This window comes from Oncorhynchus mykiss, chromosome 12, assembly GCF_057628025.1.
Source record: "Oncorhynchus mykiss isolate SJ-2025 chromosome 12, ASM5762802v1, whole genome shotgun sequence".
Lineage (NCBI taxonomy): Eukaryota > Metazoa > Chordata > Actinopteri > Salmoniformes > Salmonidae > Oncorhynchus > Oncorhynchus mykiss.
The window spans coordinates 4,342,501-4,368,117 of NC_143033.1; the positions used below are offsets into that span (position 1 = coordinate 4,342,501).

Here is a 25,617-nt window from a genome sequence, read left to right on the forward strand (position 1 = left end):
CACCCTTCGGCTAGCCTGAGTCTGTCAGTCTGTTTGTGCTATCACATTCAAGTTTAGTACCGATGTCATTTAAAAAGAAATCGGAATACATACATAAGCATATGTTTTGTGAGACATGCCGACTCCTTGTCATGTTTGTCTTGGTCGTGGCAGCAGCGGCGTTGGAGTCGGCAAGAGCAGGAACAGGTCTGGGACCAGGCTACCCTCCCAGGTGGGGAGCAGGTGGAGGAGACACACAAAAGCTGTGTTTCCATTAACTTGGGATTTTTGTCGCCATTTAGAAAGTTGGCAAAGATAATAGCTTGCCAAGGGTGCGTTTCCATTTAACTGTCTGATGTCGATATAAACAGATGTACATAATGACATTACCCCCCTCCCCCCCCACCACATTTTTCGCAAAAAACCTACAGCGTCTAATAAAAATGAAGTGGTTTAAGTGTTTCCATTATCCATTTAGGCAGATCGCAAAATAATTAAACTGGCAACCGCCCCTGTCTGCCCTCCCACACACGAGATCCGCTTCACGGCTCAGGTAGGCCGCCAAAGCCAGCATTGATAGAATGCAATAAATGTATTCATATTTGCTATATTCTAAATCATTCTCATGTGCCAACTGTTGGCCACGGTACGTGGTCACCATGGTGAGACTTGCTCTCCTGTATACAGTGAGGGAAACAAGTATTTGATCCCCTGCTGATTTTGTACGTTTGCCCACTGATAAATGATCAGTCTATAATTTTAATGGTAGGTTTATTTGAACAGTGAGAGACAGAATAAAAACAAAAAAAACGCATGTCAAAAATGTTATAAATTGATTTGCATTTTAACGAGGGAAATAAGTATTTGACCCCCTCTTAAATCAGAAAGATTTCTGTCTCCCAGGTGTCTTTTATACAGGTAACGAGCTGAGATTAGGAGCACACTCTTAAAGGGAGTGCTCCTAATCTCAGTTTGTTACCTGTATAAAAGACACCTGTCCACAGAAGCAATCAATCAATCAGATTCCAAACTCTCCATCATGGCAAAGACCAAAGAGCTCTCCAAGGATGTCAGGGACAAGATTATAGACCTACACAAGGCTGGAATGGGCTACAAGACCATCACCAAGCAGCTTGGTGAGAAGGTGAAAACAGTTGGTGTGATTATTCGCAAATGGAAGAAACACAAAAGAACTGTCAATCTCCCTCGGCCTGGGGCTCCATGCAAGATATCACCTCGTGGAGTTGCAATGATCATGAGAACGGTGAGGAATCAGCCCAGAACAACACGGGAGGATCTCGTCAATGATCAAGGCAGCTGGGACCATAGTCACCAAGAAAACAATTGGTAACACACTACGCCGTGAAGGACTGAAATCCTCCAGCGCCCGCAGGGTCCCCCTGCTCAAGAAAGCACATATACATGCCCGTCTGAAGTTTGCCAATGATCAACTGAATGATTCAGAGGACAACTGGGTGAAAGTGTTGTGGTCAGATGAGACCAAAATGGAGCTCTTTGGCATCAACTCAACTCGCCGTGTTTGGAGGAGGAGGAATGCTGCCTATGACCCCAAGAACACCATCCCCACCGTCAAACATGGAGGTGGAAACATTATGCTTTGGGGGTGTTTTTTTGCTAAGGGGACAAGACAACTTCACCGCATCAAAGGGACGATGGACGGGGCCATGTACCGTCAAATCTTGGGTGAGAACCTCCTTCCCTCAGCCAGGGCATTGAAAATGTGTCGTGGATGGGTATTCCAGCATGACAATGATTCAAAACACACAGCCAAGGCAACAAAGGAGTGGCTCAAGAAGAAGCACATTAAGGTCCTGGAGTGCCCGTCTCCAGACCTTAGTCCCATAGAACATCTGTGGAGGGAGCTGAAGGTTCGAGTTGCCAAACGTCAGCCTCGAAACCCTAATGACTTGGAGAAGATCTGCAAAGAGGAGTGGGACAAAATCCCTCCTGAGATGTGTGCAAACCTGGTGGCCAACTACAAGAAACGTCTGACCTCTGATTGCCACCAAGTACTAAGTCATGTTTTGCAGAGGGGTCAAATACGTATTTCCCTCATTAAAATGCAAATCAATTTATAACATTTTTGACATGCGTTTTTCTAGATTATTTTGTTGTTGTTATGTCTCTCTCTGTTCAAATAAACCTACAATTAAAATTATAGACGGATCATTTCTTTGTCAGTGGGCAAACGTGCAAAATCAGCAGAGGATCAAATACTTTTTTCCCCTCACTTTATCTGAAATAATTGGTTGGTGAAATTTGCATCCAGCCAATCAGAAAAGCAAGTCGAAGCAATTTCATGCATTCTTGAAAGTCAGGACAAGGATCCTGCAAAGAAACATTTATTTTTTATTGTGAAAGATAGATTTAACAAGCAGTAGGCATTGAGATATAAAATGTGGAGCTTCATAGTTAGGCTATGCATTTACATCATGTGCCCCCCCCTGCGTACCTCCAAAATGATTTGTCAGCGCTCATTTTGTTTTCCCGAAAACACAGTTTCCATCATAATTTGTCGCAATAAATAAAAGTTAAACAAAAAACGAATAGCGGATAAAAATGTAGAAAACATCTACTATAACCACCCTTTCAATTGCACGTCGCAAAAACCTGGGTCAATGGAAACCTGCCTAACGTCACTTACCTTGGGGTCAGTAACAGCAAACAAAGACTCACACACATATTGACACACTAAATGCATGTTACTTTTAGTTCGCCGATGTCTGACCAGATCGCTGACTACATGAAGAAAACAACTACAAAAAAGACATCTAGTTAGTAAAGCACATGAAACTAGACCTGTAACTCTTTGACCAGATCTGGCTCTGAACCGTGCACTAAGCTAGGCTTCTCACACCACTGCAGCATGTTACCAGGCATGGCCATCGCCCTGGAAACCCAACGTCGAACTGCATTGAATTCTACGTCAGGGCAGATTTTAGCATTTGAATCAGGAAGTTCCCTCTCACGCTCTCTACTTAGGGCCACAACTAGAGTTTACATTTTTAGTGAGGTCCGGACGGAAGCCAAAAACTTTCAAAATGCTATTTGGAGAAGAGTAAAAACGAGTAAAAATGACCCCGGTCATTATCACCTTGGCTGCTGTAGTTTCATTCCCCTCAGTCCAGCAACAAACACGTAGCTATAGCAACTGTAATGTTATAAAGGGGGGTGGGGTGGTGATTCACACTGACACAAAGCATCAGCGACAAAACAAAAACATTGAAAAATGTTTTGGATCGTTTGTATTTTAATGTTCCCTATAGGCAAGATAGGTCCTATGGAGATGTTCATATTGATACATACGGTATCTTATTTTTTAAAGTTCCGATTCATTAGATTAGTACAGATTTTGTCAAGTTCGGAGAAACAATGTGTTAACCTCTCTCTGTCTCCTCTGCTTCTTCCTACATGCATTGCAGCCTGCCTCAGTCTCACCACATCACTGTATATCTCAGTAACCTACTCTCTGTAAGGCAAAGTTATTATGAGAACTTGGTAGCATATTTTTTTGCTCCTGGCCAACACACCGTCAGCAGCATCTCTAGACTAGTTGCGTATTGAGCTGACTGCGAGCTGGGTAGTTTGTTTCCCGTCGGCCGCGGCCTCTGCCGCGAGAGGGCGGAGTTAGCCGTTTGAGAGAGTGGTGAATGTGCTGCTAAAGGCAAATCCTGGAGACACAGGAGAACATAACGAACTCACCACTGGTTCACTAAGAGGCAGGAGAACATAACGAACTAACCACTGGGTCACTAAGAGGTAGGAGAACATAACGAACTCACCACTGGGTCACTAAGAGGCAGGAGAACATAACGAACTAACCACTGGTTCACTAAGAGGCAGGAGAACATAACGAACTAACCACTGGGTCACTAAGAGACAGGAGAACATAACGAACTCACCACTGGGTCACTAAGAGGTAGGAGAACATAACGAACTAACCACTGGGTCACTAAGAGGCAGGAGAACATAACGAACTAACCACTGGGTCACTAAGAGGCAGGAGAACATAACGAACTAACCACTGGGTCACTAAGAGACAGGAGAACATAACGAACTAACCACTGGGTCACTAAGAGACAGGAGAACATAACGAACTCACCACTGGGTCACTAAGAGGCAGGAGAACATAACGAACTCACCACTGGGTCACTAAGAGGCAGGAGAACATAACGAACTCACCACTGGGTCACTAAGAGGCAGGAGAACATAACGAACTAACCACTGGGTCACTAAGAGACAGGAGAACATAACGAACTCACCACTGGGTCACTAAGAGGTAGGAGAACATAACGAACTAACCACTGGGTCACTAAGAGGCAGGAGAACATAACGAACTGACCACTGGGTCACTAAGAGGCAGGAGAACATAACGAACTAACCACTGGGTCACTAAGAGACAGGAGAACATAACGAACTAACCACTGGGTCACTAAGAGACAGGAGAACATAACGAACTCACCACTGGGTCACTAAGAGGCAGGAGAACATAACGAACTCACCACTGGGTCACTAAGAGGCAGGAGAACATAACGAACTCACCACTGGGTCACTAAGAGGCAGGAGAACATAACAAACTCACCACTGGGTCACTAAGAGGTAGACGCGATTAGAACTCAGGTCAGATGAAGAATAAAAGCTTTCTGGGCTTTGATCAACGGTGGGATGAAATATGTAGATGTTGACCCGTAATAGATTCTCTTTATTGTGTACAATATATATTTATTTTTTTATTATGAATTATTTTTCAAATGAGAAAAAAAAAAATGGCCAAGGTCCAGACCTTCGTGTCCTTATATGTAGTTACGGCCATGAACACGCCAGAATGTTGTTTTTAACTTACTTTACCGGTTATCCGTACGGTTAGTCCTTTTGGCGGTAGGAATGTGAGACAATATAACCACAGCAAAGTATAATTACATCAACTTTTCAAAGCACTGGTAGTGCGCGTTCATATTTTGAACACCTGAAGCACGCCCAGAACCATGTAAACACGTGGTACCAGCTCTGCTAGTATGCATGTGTCTCATGTCTCATGTCTCATGTGTCTCATGTCTCTCGTGTGTCATGTCTCTCATGTCTCATGTGTCTCATGTGTCTCATGTGTCTCGTGTGTCATGTCACTCATGTCTCATGTCTCATGTGTCTCATGTCTCATGTGTCTCATGTGTCTCATGTCTCTCGTGTGTCTCATGTCTCATGTGTCTCATGTCTCTCGTGTGTCATGTGTCTCTCGTTGTCTCATGTCTCTCGTTGTCTCATGTCTCTCATGTCTCATGTGTCTCTCATGTCTCTCATGTCTCATGTGTCTCATGTGTCTCTCATGTCTCATGTGTCTCATGTCTCACTCATGTCTCATGTGTCTCTGTCTCATGTCTCACTCATGTCTCATGTGTCTCTCATGTCTCATGTCTCACTCATGTCTCATGTGTCTCTCATGTCTCATGTGTCTCTCATGTCTCATGTGTCTCTCATGTCTCATGTGTCTCTCATGTCTCGTGTGTCTCTCATGTCTCGTGTCTCATGTGTCTCTCATGTCTCTCTCATGTCTCATGTGTCTCTCATGTCTCATGTGTCTCTCATGTCTCATGTGTCTCATGTGTCTCTCATGTCTCACTCATGTCTCATGTGTCTCTCATGTCTCATGTGTCTCTCATGTCTCATGTGTCTCTCATGTCTCATGTGTCTCTCGTGTCTCTCGTGTCTCATGTGTCTCATGTGTCTCATGTGTCTCATGTGTCTCATGTGTCTCATGTGTCTCATATGTCTCATGTGTCTCATATGTCTCATGTGTCTCTCATGTGTCTCTCATGTCTCTCATGTGTCTCATGCACGTATTTTGACCTACTGCACATAGTCCAGGTGATAGAAATCTGAATGTGTACACTACCAGCGCATTGAAAAGTAGATTTAATCGTACTTTCCTGTGGAAAGTCCTACCGCCAAAAGGACAAACCGCACAGACAACCAGTAAAGTATGTTAACATATTATTTTCTGGCTTGTAAAAAGGTCGTGAACTTTCCTGATTCATAAACGGTCATTTCTGCACGACTTCGAATTCAATGCAATTTAACGTTGGGTTTCCAGGCATGTCCAGAGACTGAAGAAGGGAAGTACCGTACCTATCTTTGATCTGCTTGGCAGCCTTGGAAGAAGAGGAGAGGAAGAGGAGGAGAAAGAAGAAGTGGGACCGTTAGTACAATAGAGATATATCATAGTTAGTACAGCCATGGAGGCACGGGATGGGAAACGGGCACGGGATGGGGTACGGGGATGGGGTACTGTCACAGGATGGGGTACGGGTACGGGAACTGGGTACGGGAAGGGGAACTGGGTACGGGAAGGGGAACTGGGTACGGGACGGGATGCGGTACATGCAGTCAGACTGGACACTCGCCAAACTGACGCACGCACACACACGTATGCACGCACACCGTGAGAAGCTGAGGAGAGCATGGTGAACAACGTCAAACACAGAAAAAGCAGCGTGACTGTTAACTTAAGATTCTGTTACTGTATTATAGGAAATTGAGAAGGAAAGTCATGTGTTTGTTAGTTTAGGAGAACACTATTACGTCATAGTATCAACAATTTGAAAGTATTCCCCCCAAAAAACCCAAAGAAACTCCATGTAGTTTCACTTTAGATCGAATACATACTGCAACCTATGATTGCTATCCGAGGCTCCTGACTCGTAAATCAACGTTCAATCAATCAATCAAATTTATTTTATATAGCCCTTCGTACATCAGCTGATATCTCAAAGTGCTGTACAGAAACCCAGCCTAAAACCCCAAACAGCAAGCAATGCAGGTGAAGAAGCACGGTGGCTAGGAAAAACTCCCTAGACGTTGACCTTCATTCACTTCCTGGTAGTCCTCGTCAGCTGATCACATTCAAATAATGTTATTGTCTAAGGCTTACATATGGAGGGATTTCAGTGCTAACAAACTGTATTTGAATTCCATCATTTAGTGTTTGTATTGGGACATCGAATTTGACATTTTTTTTTATTTGTAATGCACAATTTAATTGAATATTCAAATGCAATATTTATATATATTCCGTTTCAATATGGTAGATATTGCATTCATTGTCTGTGTATCCAGGTGACAAACTATAATTTCAAGTTTATGGCCTGCAAAGCACCAGGATGTTGTCTCTGGTTTTGAATCTGAATTTAGAGAACGGAATTTGAAAACTGAATCTGAAAAGGTGAATACATTAAAAACTTTGAGACTTGATACACAGACAATGAATGCAATATCTACCATATTGAAACTGAATATATAATATTTAGAATTTGAATATTTGAAAACCGAATGCAATATTCACTCAATTCAGTTTCAAATCATGAAATAGAAATTCAACTGAAGAATTCTACAATTCAAATGTGCATACAATATAAATATTCTAATTCAATATCCCATGGAATTAAAATATCTGTTGGCACTGAAATCACTTCATACTTTCACACCCAATTATAAAATGTTTTTGTCCTAGCCCTAGAGAACAGCAGCCTCTACCTTAGTGAACTCATCCTCGTCTTTAATATCCAGAGCATTGTTTGCAAACTCCAGCAGCTCCACTGCGCTCTTCAAGGCACTGCCGCTCTGTGTCAGTTGATGCTGTGGAATAAACAGGGGGGGAAAAGACATTTCAGAAGGGTGAGCTGTTACAACACTGAATGTAATTGACCTTGACACCTCATGTTGAAAGCCTGATTTCAATAGAACTAACAAAGCATCATATATATATATATACACATATACACATACACTTTATTTTTACTATTTTCTACATTGTAGAATAATAGTGAAGACATCAAAACTATGAAATAACACATATGGAATCATGTAGTAACCAAAAAAAAAAAAAGTGTTAAACAAATCAAAATATATTTTATATTTGAGATTCTTCAAAGTAGCCAGGAGGCTGAACAGGCTCTCATAACTGTCCTTCCCACAGGACAAAGTTAGCTACAAGGTCTTCTAGCGGTCAGCTATCAGGAAGACGATCAGCTGCTATTGCTAAGCCTCCTCTCAGGTTCCAGGAACCCCAAGGAGAGAGGACCAGAGAGGGGGAAAGGTAACAGAGAGTACCCCAAGGAGAGGGGACCAGAGATGGGGAAAAGTAACCAAACACCTGCTTGGTTTTGGGAAGGCTAGCTGAGCTCACAGTGACATAATAACATGTTGGTTCATCAGCTGACAGACTCATAACAATAGTAAATGCTGGAAAAACAGCTTAAAAGGGCAACTCTTAGGAAAAATGCATTTAACTGTTAAAACGGATCATGAACAACAGTCTGTTATTAAAATGCCACTGACACGGGTTAATAACTTTGATGAAATAAAACACACAGGTGTATGTGTTTCCATAGGTCACATGACAAACATCTGTTTCCATGGGTCACATGATGAAAACATACACTACTGTGCAAAAGTTTGGTGTCACTTAGAAATTCTTGTTTTTGAAAGAAAAGCAAATTTGTTGTCCATTAAAATAACATCAAATTGATCAGAAATACAGTGTAGACGTTATTAATGTTGTAAATTACTATTGTAGCTTGAAACCAGCATCCCGGAGTCGCATCTTCACGGTTGATGTTGAGACTGGTGTTTTGCACGTACTATTTAATGAAGCTGCCAGTTGAGGACTTGTGAGGCGTCTGTTTCTCAAACTAGACACTTAAATGCATTTGTCCTCTTGCTCAGTTGTGCACCGTGGCCTCCCACTCCTCTTTCTATTCTGGTTAGAGCCAGTTTGCCCTGCTCTGTGAAGGGAGTAATACACAGCGTTGTATGAGATCTTCAATTTCTTGGCAATTTCTCGCATGGAATAGCCTTCAATTCTCAGAACAAGAATAGACTGAAGAGTTTCAGAAGAAAGTTCTTTGTTTCTGGCCATTTTGAGCCTGTAATCAAACCCACAAATGTTGACGCTCCAGATACTCAACTAGTTTAAAGAAGGCCAGTTTTATAGCTTCTTTAATGAGTACAACAGTTTTCAGCTGTGCTATCGTAATTGCAAAAAGGTTTTCTAATGATCAATTAGCCTTTTAAAATAATCAACTTGGATTAGCTAACACAATGTGCCATTGGAACACAGGAGTGATGGTTGCTGATAATGGGCCTCTGTAGATGTCTACACTGTATTTCTGATCAATTTGATGTTATTTTAATGGACAAAAACCAATGTGCTTTTCTTTCAAAAACAAGGACATTTCTAAGTGACCCCAAACTTTTGAACGGTAGTGTATGTTTCCATGGTTCACATGATGAGAATGAGTATGTGCGTTCAGAAGCTATTTATTAGGTACATCCATCTAGTATAAAGTCGGACTCCCATTCGCCTCCAGAACAACCTGAATTATTTGAGGCTTTGGGAACATTGCTCAATTGGTATAATGGGACCTAACATCTGCCAGGAAAACATTCCCCACACCATTACACCACTGCCACCAGCCTGTAACGTTGACACCAGGCAGGATGGGGGCCATGGACTCATGCTACTTAAACCAAATCCTGACTCTGCCATCAGCATGACGCGACAGGAACCGGGAATGTTCGGACCAGGCGATGTTCTTCCACTCATCTGTCCAGTGTTGGTGATCACGTGCCCACTGGAGTGAAACACGGTCGTCTTCTGTTTGAGGCCCACCTGTTAACTTGCATGATTCTTCCCTTTCTCCTTCAACCTCTCATCAACCAGCTGTTATCGCCCACAGGACTGCTGCTGACTGGATGTTTTGGTTTGTTGCATCATTCTCAGTAAACCCGAGACACTGTCGTGCGTGAAAAGCCCCAGGAGGCCGTTTCTGAGGTACTGGAACCGGTGCACCAGGCACTGATCATACCAGGCTCAGTCACATCAGGGCACTAGTTTTGTCCAGTCTGATGTTTAATCGAACAGTAACTGAATGCCTCGATGCCTGTCTGCCTGCTTTATATAACAAGCCACATGATTCCACTGTCTGCAGGAGCGAAACATTTTCATGAACACGATGGTGTACCTCATAAACTGACCAACGAGTGTATATTTTAATATAATATATGCCAAGAAGCAGAGGCTTTTATCCACAGTCACCTGCAGTCATGCATGCATACATTTTACGTATGGGTGGTCCCGGGAATCGAACCCACTACCCTGGCATTACAAGCGCCATTCTCTACCAACTGAGTGAGCTTGACGTAATGAGGACCAGCATACCAGGCAGTACCAGGCAGTGGTCAACATCAGAGAGGGATAAAGTGGTAATCTCTTATCTGGGGGTAATTTCAGACACTTTTTGTTCCTGCTCAATGGATTTAGAGAGTTGGCTAGGAAACTGCCATAGCAGCATGATGACATCACACACACCCCAGACTGCCTGAGAGAGGGGTGTACACTAACCAAGAACCACAACAACACACATCCATCACTACCAATATATATCACACACACACACACACACACACACGAGAGACCCCAGGCTGGGAATGGTGTATGGAGGCACTACAACAACACCCATAACGAACACTAGTGGTAAGGAGTGGAGTCACAGGGAGGAGGTGAGAGTCCTGGAGGAGGTGAGAGTCCAGGAGGAGGTGAGAGTCCAGGAGGAGGTGAGAGTCCAGGAGGAGGTGAGAGTCCAGGAGGAGGTGAGAGTCCAGGAGGAGGTGAGAGTCCAGGAGGAGGTGAGAGTCCTGGAGGAGGTGAGAGTCCAGGAGGAGGTGAGAGTCCTGGAGGAGGTGAGAGTCCTGGAGGAGGTGAGAGTCCAGGAGGAGGTGAGAGTCCAGGAGGAGTGGTGCCGGGAAAATAACCTCTCCCTCAACGTCAACAAAACGAAGGATCTGATCGTGGACTACAGGAGGTGTGGAGCACGCCCCCATCCACATCGACGGGGCCGCAGAGGAGAGGGGGCAAATGCTTCACGTTCCTTGCACGTCACCAAGGATCTGAAATGGTCCATTCACTCCGACAGCGCCTCTTCAACCTCAGGAGCACCTAAGACCCTCAAGAAAAATTTACAGATGCACAATTGAGAGCATCACTGCCTGGTACAGCAATTCCACAGTCCGCAACCGTAGGGTTCTCCAGAGGATGGTGTGGTCTGCCCAACTCATCACCGGGGGGCACACTGCCTGCCCTCCAGGACACCTACAGCACTCAGTGTCACAGGAAGGCCGAGAAGATGAAGGACCTCAGCCACCCGAGCCCTGGCATGTTCACCCCGCTACCATCTAGAAGGTCATCAAGGACCTCAGCCACCCGAGCCCTGGCATGTTCACCCCGCTACCATCTAGAAGGTCATCAAGGACCTCAGCCACCCGAGCCCTGGCATGTTCACCCCGCTACCATCTAGAAGGTCATCAAGGACCTCAGCCACCCGAGCCCTGGCATGTTCACCCTGCTACCATCTAGAAGGTCATCAAGGACCTCAGCCACCCGAGCCCTGGCATGTTCACCCTGCTACCATCTAGAAGGTCATCAAGGACCTCAGCCACCCGAGCCCTGGCATGTTCACCCTGCTACCATCTAGAAGGTCATCAAGGACCTCAGCCACCCGAGCCCTGGCATGTTCACCCTGCTACCATCTAGAAGGTCATCAAGGACCTCAGCCACCCGAGCCCTGGCATGTTCACCCTGCTACCATCTAGAAGGTCATCCGGCTACCATCCAGTACCCTGCCCTGAACCTTAGTCACTATTACTAGCCGGCTACCCCCTGGTACTCAACCCTGCCCCTTAGTTACTGTTACTAGCCGGCTACCCCCTGGTACTCAACCCTGCCCCTTAGTTACTGTTACTAGCCGGCTACCCCCTGGTACTCAACCCTGCCCCTTAGTTACTGTTACTAGCCGGCTACCCCCTGGTACTCAACCCTGCCCCTTAGTCACTGTTACTAGCCGGCTACCCCCTGGTACTCAACCCTGCCCCTTAGAGACTGCTGCCCTATGTACATAGTCATGGAATCACTGGTCACATTAATAATATTTACATACTGGTTTACTCATCTCATATGTATATACTGTATTCTATTCTACTGTATTCTATTCTACTGTATTCTATTCTACTGTATTAACTAACTAGTCACATTAATAATATTTACATACTGGTTTACTCATCTCATATGTAGATACTGTATTCTATTCTACTGTATTCTATTCTACTGTATTAACTAACTAGTCACATTAATAATGTGTACATACTGCTTTACTCATTTCATATGTATATACTGTATTCTAGTCATGGTTCATCCAATCCCCAGCCAGTATGTTAGGTATAGAAAAATGGATCTCTCCAACAGACAGTGAGTCGTGGTTTGCTATATAAAGCAGTAAGGCGTCGAGAAATTCAGTTACTGTTCCATTGAACGTTAGAATTGTGTAAAACTAGTGACCTAAAAGGGCTTGGAGCGTGGTGTGATCGTCGGTGCCAGGCTGATCCAGTACCTCAGACTCGGGACTAGATGGGTGAATCTAATAAACTGGCCAGTGAGTGTATATGTATGTATACACTGCATGACCAATAGTATGTGGCCATCTGCTCGTCAAACATCTCATTCCATAATCATGGGCATTAATATGGAGTTGGTCCCTCCTTTGCTGCTATAACAGCTTCCACTCTTCTGGAGAGGCTTTCCACTAGATGTTGGAACATTGCTGCTATAACAGCCTCCACTCTTCTGGGAAGGCTTTCCACTAGATGTTGGAACATTGCTGCTATAACAGCCTCCACTCTTCTGGGAAGGCTTTCTACTAGATGTTGGAACATTGCTGCTATAACAGCCTCCACTCTTCTGGGAAGGCTTTCCACTAGATGTTGTAACATTGCTGCTATAACAGCCTCCACTCTTCTGGGAAGGCTTTCCACTAGATGTTGGAACATTGCTGTGGGGACTTGCTTCCATTCAGCCACAAGAGCATTAGTGAGGTCGGGCACTGATGCTGGGCCCTTAGGGCTGGCTCGTAGTCGGTGTTTCAATTCACCCCAAAGGTGTATAATACCTGTAGATCCTGTGCCTTCATGGCCCCCTCCTGTTTGAAGGTGTTGGGTTAGGGTGAGGGGTCAGGTACTTGTAGTTCCTGTGCCTTCTTGGCCCCCTCCTGTTTGAAGGTGTTGGGTTAGGGTCAGGGGTTAGGGGTCAGGTACCTGTAGTTCCTGTTTGATGGTGTTGGGTTAGGGGTCAGGGGTTAGAGGTCAGGTACCTGTAGTTCCTGTGTCTTCTTGGCCCCTTCCTGTTTGATGGTGTTGATCATACTCTCCTTCATCTCAACCAGGATGGTGAATAACCTGTCAAACTCCTCCTCCAGGTCGGACACTGCCTGTGGGCAGTTCACCTTGGAAAAAAAAAATCACACACACACATATATATATATTGATTATCCTCTGAACCAAGAACCATATCTCTGTGTCACAAGAGTCTATAGATGGATCAACATGGCATATTTGGTAAATGGAAATGACTGTACAAGATTGTAATATCAAGATTATTATTGCTGTATGTTATGTTTAATGTAATTGACTGAGTGTTGTGTATATATGGGGCGGCAGGGTAGCCTAGTGGTTAGAGCGTTGGACTAGTAACCGAAAGGTTGCAAGTTCAAATCTCAGAGCTGAGGTAAGGTACAAATCTGTCGTTCTGCCCCTGAAAAAGGCAGTCAACACACCTGTCATTGAAAATAAGAATTTGTTCTTCACATATCACCTAGTTAAATAAATAAATAAAAATATATATCTTACCTGGACACCAGCCAGAGAGTGACTAAGTGTTTCCATGAAGTTATGGAGCTCCTCATTTTTATTGGCCAACGTGGTGATTATTCTCTGTAAGGCCTCCTGTAACACAAAACATAAAATAAAAATCAATTTATAATAATACATGTCATTTATATAGCGCCGTTCATTACACAGGAATGTCAAAGCTTTAAGTAGAATATAGGTGGTGTTTCTAGCTATCCAGCTAGTTAAAACAGGCACAAATTACCTCAATATAATGCAAGGTAGATGTAAATTCTTTGTGGTTAGCTAGCTTAGCTAAAAAGGATTTGTGGCTATCTGGCTAGCTAACAGTAGTAGCTAGCCAGTTAGCTCCATTGACTTGCTATCTACGCACACAACAATGGCTAAACATGCCAAAATGAACACAACGTATCAAGATTAGGGCTTTTATGGTGGCCGTATTACCGTCAAACCGGCAGTCACGAGTCATGACCTCACAGTAACTAGGTTTCTCCCAGTTCTGATGATGCTGATGGTCATTAGTAACCTCCCAAACTTGCTGACTGCCTGGTACTCAGGACTCTACTGTCCCTCTAATCACTCTGAATCTAAATCAAACGTTTTACGAGAGCCCATGAGCTCATGTTGTGCAACATTTCTATAGGCTATGCAATTGAGTGAGAAAACAGAGTGATGGCCTCTATTAAAAAGAGGAAGATCCCGTCAGCTTTCTATAGGCTAGGTATATTATATTTATTTATCAACTTTCCGAATATTAAGCTAATTGTTTCGCTTTACAACAGGAGTATAGCCTAGCTGGCTGGCATGAGAATGAACCAAGGGAAAAGCGTCCCCCATTCGCTATTTAAGACATATAATGATAATGGTCCATTCTAAAAACTAATTTTACACATATACATCGCATTTGGAAAGTATTCAGACCCCTTGACCTTTTCCACATTATTCAGCCTTGAAATTGATGAAATAATATTTAGTCCATGAATCTAAAACACAGTACCCCTTAAAAAAAGGATTAGATTTTTTTAAACATTTATAAAAATAAAGAAAACAGAATTACTTTACTTACATAAGTATTTATACCCTTTGCTATGAGACTCTAAATTGAGTTCAGGTGCATCCTGTTTCCATGGATCATCCTTGAGACGTTTCTACAATTTGATTGGAGTCCACCTGTGGTAAATTAAATTGATTGGACATGATTTGGAAAGGCACACACCTGTCTATATAAGGTCCCACAGTTGACACGGTGCTAAAACAAAGTCATGAGGTCGAAGAAATTGGTCTGTAAAGTTCCGAGACAGGATTGTGTCGAGGCACAGATCTGGGGAAGGGTACCAAAACATTTCTGCAGCATTGACGGTCCCCAAGAACACAGTGGCATCCATCATTCATAAAATGGAAGAAGTTTGGAATCACCAAGACTCTTCCTAAAGCTGGCATCCTGGCCAAACTGAGAAAATCGGGGGAGAAGCGCCTTGGTCAGAGAGGTGACCAAGAACCCAATGTGGCGATTGGAGAACCTTCCAGAAGGACAACCACCTCTGCAGCACTCCTCCAATCAGGCCTTTCTGATAGAATAGCCAAACGGAACCCACTCCTCTGTAAAAAGGCACATGACAGCCCGCTTGGAGTTTGCCAAAAGGCACCTAAAGACTCTCAGACCATGAGAAACAAGATTCTCTGGTCTGATGAAACTAAGATTGAACTCTTTGGCCTGAATGCCAAGTATCACGTCTGGAGGAAACCTGGCACCATCTCTACGGTGAAGCACTGTGGTGGCAGCATCATGCTGTGGGGATGTTTTTCAGCTGCAGGGACTGGGAGACTAGTCAGGATCAAGGCAAAGATAAATGGAGCAAAGTACAGAGAGATCCTTGATGAAGTCCTGAGCACTCTGGAGCAGGTTCTCAGACTGGGACGAAGGGTCACCTTCCAACAGAACAACGACCCTAAGCACACAGCCAAGACAACGCAGGAGTGGCTTCGGGACAAGTCTCCGAATGTCCTTGAGTGGCCCAGCCGGAGCCCGGACTTGAACCTGATTGAACATCTCTGGAGAAACCTGAAAACAGCTGTGTAGCAACGCTTCCCATCCAACCTGACAGAGCTTGAGAGGATCTGCAGAGAAGAATGGGAGAATCTCCCCAAATACAGGTGTGCCAAGCTTGTAGCGTCATAACCAAGAAGACTGGAGGCTGTAATCGATGTCAAAAGGTGCTTCAACAAAGTACTGAGTAAAGGGTTTGAATACTTATGTAAATAAATTATTTCAGTTTTATTTTCAATACATTTGAAAACATTTCTAAAAATCTGTTTTTATTTTGTCATTATGGGGTATCATGTGTAGATGGATGAGGACATTTTTATTTTATTTTTTTAAATCAATTTTAGAATAAGGCTGTAAAGTAACAAAATGTGGGAAAAGTCAAGGGGTCTGAATACTTTCCGAATGCACTGTATTATGTAATACAGGTAAAGACCAGATGAAATCAAGAATAGTGTGATGGGTGACAATGGGAATGATGCCCAGCTTCTTTTTTTTTTTGCAACTTTTTCAAATCATATTCCCACATCTCATGTTTATTTTTTTACATTTTATTTAACTTGGCAAGTCAGTTAAGAACAAATTCTTATTTACAATGACGGCCTACCAAAAAGGCAAAAGGCCTCCTGCTGGGATTAAAAATTAAAAATATAGGACAAAACACAATTCACAACAAGAGAGACAACAACCCTAAATAAAGCGAGACCTAAGTCAACAACACAACATGGCAGCAACACATGACAACATGGCAGCAACACATGACAACATGGTAGCAACACATGACAACATGGTAGCAACACAGCATGGTAGCAACACATGACAACATGGTAGCAACACATGACAACATGGTAGCAACACATGACAACACGGTAGCAACACAACATGGCAGCAACACATGACAACATGGTAGCAACACAACATGGCAGCAACACATGACAACATGGTAGCAACACAACATGGTAGCAACACATGACGGCATGGCAGCAACACAACATGGCAGCAACACAACATGGCAGCAACACATGACAACATGGTAGCAACACAACATGGTAGCAACACATGACAACATGGTAGCAACACAACATGGTAGCAACACAACATGGTAGCAACACATGACAACATGGTAGCAACACATGGCAGCAACACATGACAACATGGTAGCAACACAACATGGTAGCAACACATGACAACATGGTAGCAACGCAACATGGTAGCAACACAACATGGCAGCAACACATGACAACATGGCAGCAACACATGACAACATGGCAGCAACACAACATGGTAGCAACACATGACAACATGGCAGCAACACATGACAACATGGTAGCAACACATGACAACATGGTAGCAACACAACATGGCAGCAACACATGACAACATGGTAGCAACACATGACAACATGGTAGCAACACAACATGGCAGCAACACATGACAACATGGTAGCAACACAACATGGCAGCAACACATGACAACATGGTAGCAACACAACATGGTAGCAACACATGACAACATGGCAGCAACACATGACAACATGGTAGCAACACAACATGGTAGCAACACATGACAACATGGTAGCAACACAACATGGCAGCAACACATGAGAACATGGTAGCAACACAACATGGTAGCAACACATGACAACATGGTAGCAACACAACATGGCAGCAACACATGACAACATGGTAGCAACACAACATGGCAGCAACACATGACAACATGGTAGCAACACAACATGGCAGCAACACAACATGGTAGCAACACATGACAACATGGTAGCAACACAACATGGCAGCAACACATGACAACATGGTAGCAACACAACATGGCAGCAACACATGACAACATGGTAGCAACACAACATGGCAGCAACACATGACAACATGGTAGCAACACAACATGGTAGCAACACAAAATAAAGAAATGGTACAAACATAAATATTGGTCACAGACAACAGCACAAAGGGCAAGAAGGTAGAGACAACAATACATCACACAAAGCAGTCACAACTGTCAGTAAGAGTGTCCATGATTGAGTCTTTGAATGTAGAGATGGAGATAAAACTGTCCAGTTTGAGTGTTTGTTGCAGCTTGTTCCAGTCGCTAGCTGCAGCGAACTGAAAAGAGGGGCGACCCAGGGATGTGTGTGCTTTGGGGACCTTTAACAGAATGTGACTGGCAGAACGGGTGTTGTATGTGGAGGATGAGGGCTGCAGTAGATATCTCAGATAGGGGGGAGTGAGGCCTAAGAGGGTTTTATAAATACGCATCAACCAGTGGGTCTTGCGCCGGGTATACATACTGTACTCGATACCATCTACTGTATCTTGCCTATGCTGCTCTGTACCATCACTCATTCATATATCCTTATGTACATATTCTTTATCCCCTTACACTGTGTACAAGACAGTAGTTTTGGAATTGTTAGTTAGATTACTTGTTATTACTGCATTGTCGGAACTAGAAGCACAAGCATTTCGCTACACTCGCATTAACATCTGCTAACCATGTCTATGTGACAAATAAAATTTGATTTGATTTGATTTGTATACAGAGATGACCAGTTTAGAGAGGAGTATAGAGTGCAGTGATATGTTCTATAAGGAGCATTGGTGGCAAATCTGATGGCCGAATGGTAAAGAACATCTAGCCGCTCGAGAGCACCCTTACCTGCCAATCTATAAATTACATCTCCTTAGTCTAGCATGGGTAGGATGGTCATCTGAATCAGGGTTAGTTTGGCAGCTGGGGTGAAAGAGGAGCGATTACGATAGAGGAAACCAAGTCTAGTTTTAAATTTTAACCTGCAGCTTTGATATGTGCTGAGAGAAGGACAGTGTACTGTCTAGCCATACTCCCAAGTACTTGTATGAGGCGACTGACTACCTCAAGCTCTAAACCCTCAGAGGTAGTAATCACACCTGTGGGGAGAGGGGCATTCTTCTTACCAAACCACATGACCTTTGTTTGGGAGGTGTTCAGAACAAGGTTAAGGGCAGAGAAAGCTTTGTTGTTGAGCATTTAACACAAAATCCGGGGAAGGGCCAGCTGAGTAGAAGACTATCATCTGCATATAAATGGATGAGAGAGTTTCCTACTGCCGGAGCTATGTTGTTGATGTAAATTAGCCTAGTCCATATGGACTAGAATACATGAGGTGTGATACTATATGTTTCAATAAGGTTGGTATCACACCTCATGTAGTCTAGTCCATAGTCCTATAAGGTTAGTATCACACCTCATGTAGTCTAGTCCAAAGTCCTATAAGGTTAGTATCACACCTCATGTAGTCTAGCCCATAGTCCTATAAGGTTAGTATCACACCTCATGTAGTCTAGTCCAAAGTCCTATAAGGTTAGTATCACACCTCATGTAGTCTAGCCCATAGTCCTATATGTTTTAATAAGGTTAGTATCACACCTCATGTAGTCTAGCCCATAGTCCTATAAGGTTAGTATCACACCTCATGTAGTCTAGCCCATAGTCCTATAAGGTTAGTATCACACCTCATGTAGTCTAGTCCATAGTCCTATAAGGTTAGTATCACACCTCATGTAGTCTAGTCCATAGTCCTATAAGGTTAGTATCACACCTCATGTAGTCTAGTCCATAGTCCTATAAGGTTAGTGTCACACCTCATGTAGTCTAGCCCATAGTCCTATATGTTTTAATAAGGTTAGTATCACACCTCATGTAGTCTAGTCCATAGTCCTATAAGGTTAGTATCACACCTCATGTAGTCTAGCCCATAGTCCTATATGTTCTAATAAGGTTAGTATCACACCTCATGTAGTCTAGCCCATAGTCCTATATGTTTTAATAAGGTTAGTATCACACCTCATGTAGTCTAGTCCATAGTCCTATAAGGTTAGTGTCACACCTCATGTAGTCTAGCCCATAGTCCTATATGTTTTAATAAGATCCGTATCAGTTGAACAGTGATTCGTTGACACGGTGGTGGGCGGGTGTTAAGAAGCGACCTTTGCCCCCCGAGCACGTTGGGAAGTTGCAGCAATGAGACAAGATCGAAAGTAGGGCGATAAAGGTGGTAAAAATTCAAATAATTTATAATTATCATATTCAGCTCAAGGGCACAACGGCCACTGGCCACAAAAGGCATGGATTTTTTAGGGGGCATTACAGCCACATAAAGGGGATGTCGGAAATTTGAGGCTTATTATCAAGTGCTTGTCAAATTGTGAATGAGAGACTGTTGTAGTGTGTACAGCCTGCGCAAAAAAAACAAAGTAGAGCTCATGTCTTTCAAGCAACTTTTTTGAAATCATCATTAAAGTCGCATCCTGCCGACTTAGAATGTATTACAAATCAAAACATATAGCCCAACGTTTGTAGAACAACTAAATTTGCATAAATTACTCTAAATTAAGCATATAGGAGTACCTATTCTCTATTGACTGGTCAACACAGAATGTGGGCACTCCCTCAAATCGTTTGGAGAGAATATCCTTTCTATTTTATTCAGCTTTGTTCAATTATATTCTTCATAATATAAAATAATACCTTGGAATTCTAAGCAAATCTTGTCTGCTAAATGAACTAGTGTAGCCCACAGCCATTTGGCAGAGCCAGATCAGGACCTAACATGAGGACAACTCAGAGGATGTAGCCCACAGCCATATGGCATAGCCAGATCAGGACCTAACATGAGGACAACTCAGAGGATGTAGCCCACAGCCATATGGCATAGCCAGATCAGGACCTAACATGAGGACAACTCAGAGGATGTAGCCCACAGCCATATGGCAGAGCCAGATCAGGACCTAACATGAGGACAACTCAGAGGATGTAGCCCACAGCCATATGGCATAGCCAGATCAGGACCTAACATGAGGACAACTCAGAGGATGTAGCCCACAGCCATATGGCATAGCCAGATCAGGACCTAACATGAGGACAACTCAGAGGATGTAGCCCACAGCCATATGGCAGAGCCAGATCAGGACCTAACATGAGGACAACTCAGAGTATGTAGCCCACAGCCATATGGCAGAGCCAGATCAGGGCCTAACATAAGGACAACTCAGAGTATGTAGCCCACAGCCATATGGCAGAGCCAGATCAGGACCTAACATGAGGACAACTCAGAGGATGTAGCCCACAGCCATATGGCAGAGCCAGATCAGGACCTAACATGAGGACAACTCAGAGGATGTTATTCTGTTCTTCTGAAATAGACTACATTTTCTTCTTATCATGTTTCTTTAGACATGTCTAAAATAAATAATGGATTTATTGTGAAGTTGTAGAATATATTACATGGATTTATTATGAAGGTGGAGGCTATATTACATGGATTTATTATGAAGGTGGAGGCTATATTACATGGATTTATTGTGAAGGTGGAGGCTATATTACATGGATTTATTGAGAAGGTGGAGGCTATATTACATGGATTTATTGTGAAGGTGTAGACTATATTACATGGATTCATTGTGAAGGTGTAGACTATATTACATGGATTTATTGTGAAGGTGTAGACTATATTACATGGATTTATTGTGAAGGTGGAGGCCATATTACATGGATTTATTGTGAAGGTGTAGGCTATATTACATGGATTTATTGTGAAGGTGGAGACTATATTACATGGATTTATTGTGAAGGTGGAGGCCATATTACATGGATTTATTGTGAAGGTGTAGACTATATTACATGGATTTATTGTGAAGGTGTAGACTATATTACATGGATTTATTGTGAAGGTGGAGGCCATATTACATGGATTTATTGTGAAGGTGTAGGCTATATTACATGGATTTATTTGACTTTTTAAAATGTAGATGTTCCAAAAGGTCTGCATCAGTGTCTTGTAGATTATATGTGGAAGCCAAGAGATGCTAAATGTGTTTATGTTAATTCGTGGTCAATTACCATGAGACCGGCAGTTATTTGCTTAACAATCAACGGCTGACAAAATGTAATGACTGCCACAACAACATCAGAAGTGTCAGTCAGAATCCACATAGAGAAGAAGTCCTACCATCAGTTTACCAGACTAGTGTGATGCAAAACACACAACTACTAAACGTATTATCATGTACTAAGTATTACACCTAGGTCCAGACACCTCATTCACTGTTTTGGCCATACAGATTTAAGAACCAAAATGGCCTCTCAGTTTCAGATTTAGAGTGTGAGACAGAGACAATGTATGAGACAAATCTCTACTATGGCACCCAGCCAGGAAGCTTCAGGCTTTTCCAGACAGGCTGCCAGTTTCAGGATCAACCACACCTGGTAATGACTCCAGTGCCACAACTGATCAAAACTGTCTTGGTGCTGTGTGTTCAGAGCGCTAAACTGTCTTGGTGCTGTGTGTTCAGAGTGCTAAACTGTCTTGGTGCTGTGTGTTCAGAGCGCTAAACTGTCTTGGTGCTGTGTGTTCAGAGCGCCAAACTGTCTTTGAGTCATGTTCAGTAGCTCACATCATTCACAACCAACAAAAAACCCATCAGCCTAAAGGCCCGTTGTGAATGGCCCATCAGCCTAAAGGCTCGTTGTGAATGGCCCATCAGCCTAAAGGCCCGTTGTGAATGGCCCATCAGCCTAAAGGCTCGTTGTGAATGGCCCATCAGCCTAAAGGCTCGTTGTGAATGGCCCATCAGCCTAAAGGCTCGTTGTGAATGGCCCATCAGCCTAAAGGCTCGTTGTGAATGGCCCATCAGCCTAAAGGCCCGTTGTGAATGGCCCATCACCCTAAAGGCTCGTTGTGAATGGCCCATCACCCTAAAGGCTCGTTGTGAATGGCCCATCAGCCTAAAGGCTCGTTGTGAATGGCCCATATAATAAGTCATGATGAAACTTCACAATTGCTCTACTCTCTACTTGGGATCCCTGGGAATGAAATGTATGCTCTTTCTACTGTCTCTACGGGGACGGGGATCTGGCACCAACAAAGTATCTGGCACCAACACAGTGCCCATCTCTACCGGGATGGGAATCTGGCACCAACACAGTGCCCGTCTCTACCGGGACGGGTTTCTGGCACCAACACAGTGACCGTCTCTACGGGGACGGGGATCTGGCACCAACACAGTGCCCGTCTCTACCGGGACGGGTATCTGGCACCAACACAGTGCCCGTCTCTACGGGGACGGGGATCTGGCACCAACACAGTGCCCGTCTCTACGGGGACGGGTTTCTGGCACCAACACAGTGCCAGAATGGCACCCTATTCCCTACATACAGTAGTATTCCCTATTTATTAAGGATACTCTTCCTGTTGTCCAAACAAGATTAATGTAATTATTTAAAACATATTTATACAGTACATCATACAATACATTATTATTACACCACTACATACTGTATCTACAATACATTATTATTATACCACTACTCTACCACTTTATTTATTTAACCTTTATTTAACCAGGTATTTATTTATATATATAACCCTAACCCTTTATTTAACCAGGTATTTATATATATAACCCTAACCCTTTATTTAACCAGGTAGGCCAGTTGAGAACAAGTTCTCATTTACAACTGCGACCTGGTCAAGATAAAGCAAAGCAGTTTGACACATACAACGACACAGAGTTACACATGGAGTAAAACAAACATACAGTCAATAATACAGAGTTACACATGGAATTAAAACAAACATTCAGTCAATAATACAGAGTTACACATGGAATAAAACAAACATACAGTCAATAACACAGAGTTACACATGGAATAAACAAACATAGTCAATACAGTATAAAAAAACAAAAGTATGTATACAGTGTGTGCAAATGAGGTGAGATTAGGGAGGTAAGGCAATAAATAGGCCATGGTGGTGAAATAATTACAATATAGCAATTAAACACTGGAGTGATATATGTGCAGAAGATGAGTGTTTAAGTAGAGATACTGGGGGGCAAAGGAGCAAAATAAATCAAATAAATAACAGTATGGGGATGAGGTAGATAGAAGGGCTATTTACAGATGGGCTATGTACAGGTGCAGTGATCTGTAAGCTGCTCTGACAGCTGATGCTTAAAGCTAGTGAGGGAGATAAGTCTCCAGCTTCAGTGATTTTTGCAGTTTTTTCCAGTCATTGGCAGCAGAGAACTGGAAGGAAAGGCAGGCAAAGGAGGAATTGGCTTTGGGGGTGAGCAGTGAGATACACCTACTGGATCGCGTGCAACAAGTGGGTGTTACTATGGTGACCAGTGAGCTGAGATAAGGCGGGGCTTCACCTGGCAGAGACTTACAGATGACCTGGAGCCAGTGGGTTTGGCGACGAGTATGAAGCGAGGGCCAACCAACGAGAGCGTACAGGTCGCACTGGTGGGTAGTATATGGGGCTTTGGTGACAAAACGGATGGCACTGTGATAGACTGCATCCAGGTTGTTGAGTAGAGTGTTGGAGGCAATTTTGTAGATGACATCACTGAAGTCGAGGATCGGTAGGATGGTCAGTTTTACGAGGGTGTGTTTGGCAGCATGAGTGAAGGATGCTTTGTTGCGATATAGGAAGCTGATTCTAGATTTAATTTTGGATTGGAGATGTTTAATGTGAGTCTGGAAGGAGAGTTTACAGTCTAGCCAGACACCTAGGTATTTGTAGTTGTCCACGTATTCTAAGTCAGAAATATCCAGAGTAGTGATGCTGGACGGGCGGGCAGGTGCGGGCAGTGATCGGTTGAAGAGCATGCATTTAGTTTTACTTGCATTTAAGAGCGGTGGTGCATGGGTGTCTGAGCTGTGCACTAGCCGTTTAAACACAGACAGCTCTGTGCTTTCAACATGTCAATACCTCTCACAAAATACATGTAGTGAGGCAGTAAATCTCTCCTCTCACTTGGAGATTGACATGCAGAGTTCATGCCGACACAAGCAGACAAAAGGCCCCAACACCACGAGTTAAGCTAATTCTGTTCATTAGGACCTCCGTCGCCCTCCTGTCAATTTAATTAGTGTACAGTGTCAATATCGCCTACAGTATTGACTACAGTAACTGACAGGACCACGATGGAAATAGAGATGGGGGTTTTGTTGACATTGTTTCCGATGTGGGACAGACAAACAGCAAGATTTATATACAACCATCACTGTTGGAAATCAAATGCCAGGCTAGAAGCAAGAAGTAATAGATTATTAAAATGTCTTATTGCTTATTGACATTGGTCGCATGTTGTGTTTGTCTGTTAGCTCAGGGTTAACAAATGCTGTGTGTGACCAGTCCAGACTGGGGCTAAGAGCAATGCAGTGGGAAAAGGCCTATTGTGTTCTCTCCTCAGCCATTTTAAAATGTCTCGTTCTCTGTTCATTCGTAACTTATGTGGTAGTGTACATGATACTTGTTGACCTACATGTTGTACACTAAAGTATCAAAATCCCCAATTTACTGGAGATTTGATCAAGGTTTGTACTAGAGTAGTTCCAATTTAATATCGTCAAGATGGATTTGATTTGGATTGATATTTGAATGAGCATCAGGTAAAATTTTCTGAAAAACACCTAAATACCAGGCTATACATCAAACAGGACAAACAGAAAACACCAGGCTATACATTGAACAGGACAAACAGAATCATAGATATAAAATAATCCACTGATTCTAAAAGGAGCCATTGCCCCAGTTCAGTTTCCACATCCAACTAATATCAGATTTCCACTGTACAATAAGATATACAATATACACTGAGTGTACAAAACATTAGGAACACCTTATTGAAGTCACTTGTTAAATCCACTTCAAATCAGTGTAGATGAAGGTGAGGAGACGAGTTAAATAAGGATTTTTGTGACATGGATTGTGTATGTGTGCTATTCAGAGGGTGAATGTCAAGACAAAAGATTGAAGTGTCTTTTAACGGGGTATGGTAGTAGGT

The 25,617-nt window shown here is 43.2% G+C and overlaps 1 protein-coding gene across 7 annotated transcripts in view; it reads right to left on the minus strand.

Moving 5' to 3' along the window:
- Window positions 1-25,617, minus strand: part of LOC110536872 (FSD1-like protein) — a 74,817-nt gene that overhangs the window by 45,947 nt on the left and 3,253 nt on the right. For 4 of the 7 annotated variants that reach the window (XR_016484862.1, XM_036936758.2, XM_036936757.2 and 1 more), the window contains exons 2-5: window positions 13,729-13,824; window positions 13,194-13,325; window positions 7,528-7,629; window positions 6,124-6,146 (exon numbers count right to left, since the gene is read on the minus strand). Coding sequence is in view for 6 of the 7 variants with exons in the window: in XM_036936758.2 (XP_036792653.2) it covers window positions 6,124-6,146; window positions 7,528-7,629; window positions 13,194-13,325; window positions 13,729-13,824 (353 nt within the window). In the remaining variant the exon portion in view is untranslated. The remainder of the gene's footprint in view (window positions 1-6,123; window positions 6,147-7,527; window positions 7,630-13,193; window positions 13,326-13,728; window positions 13,825-25,617) is intronic. The other 3 variants (XM_090191560.1, XM_090191559.1, XM_090191561.1) reach the window with 1 other exon arrangement.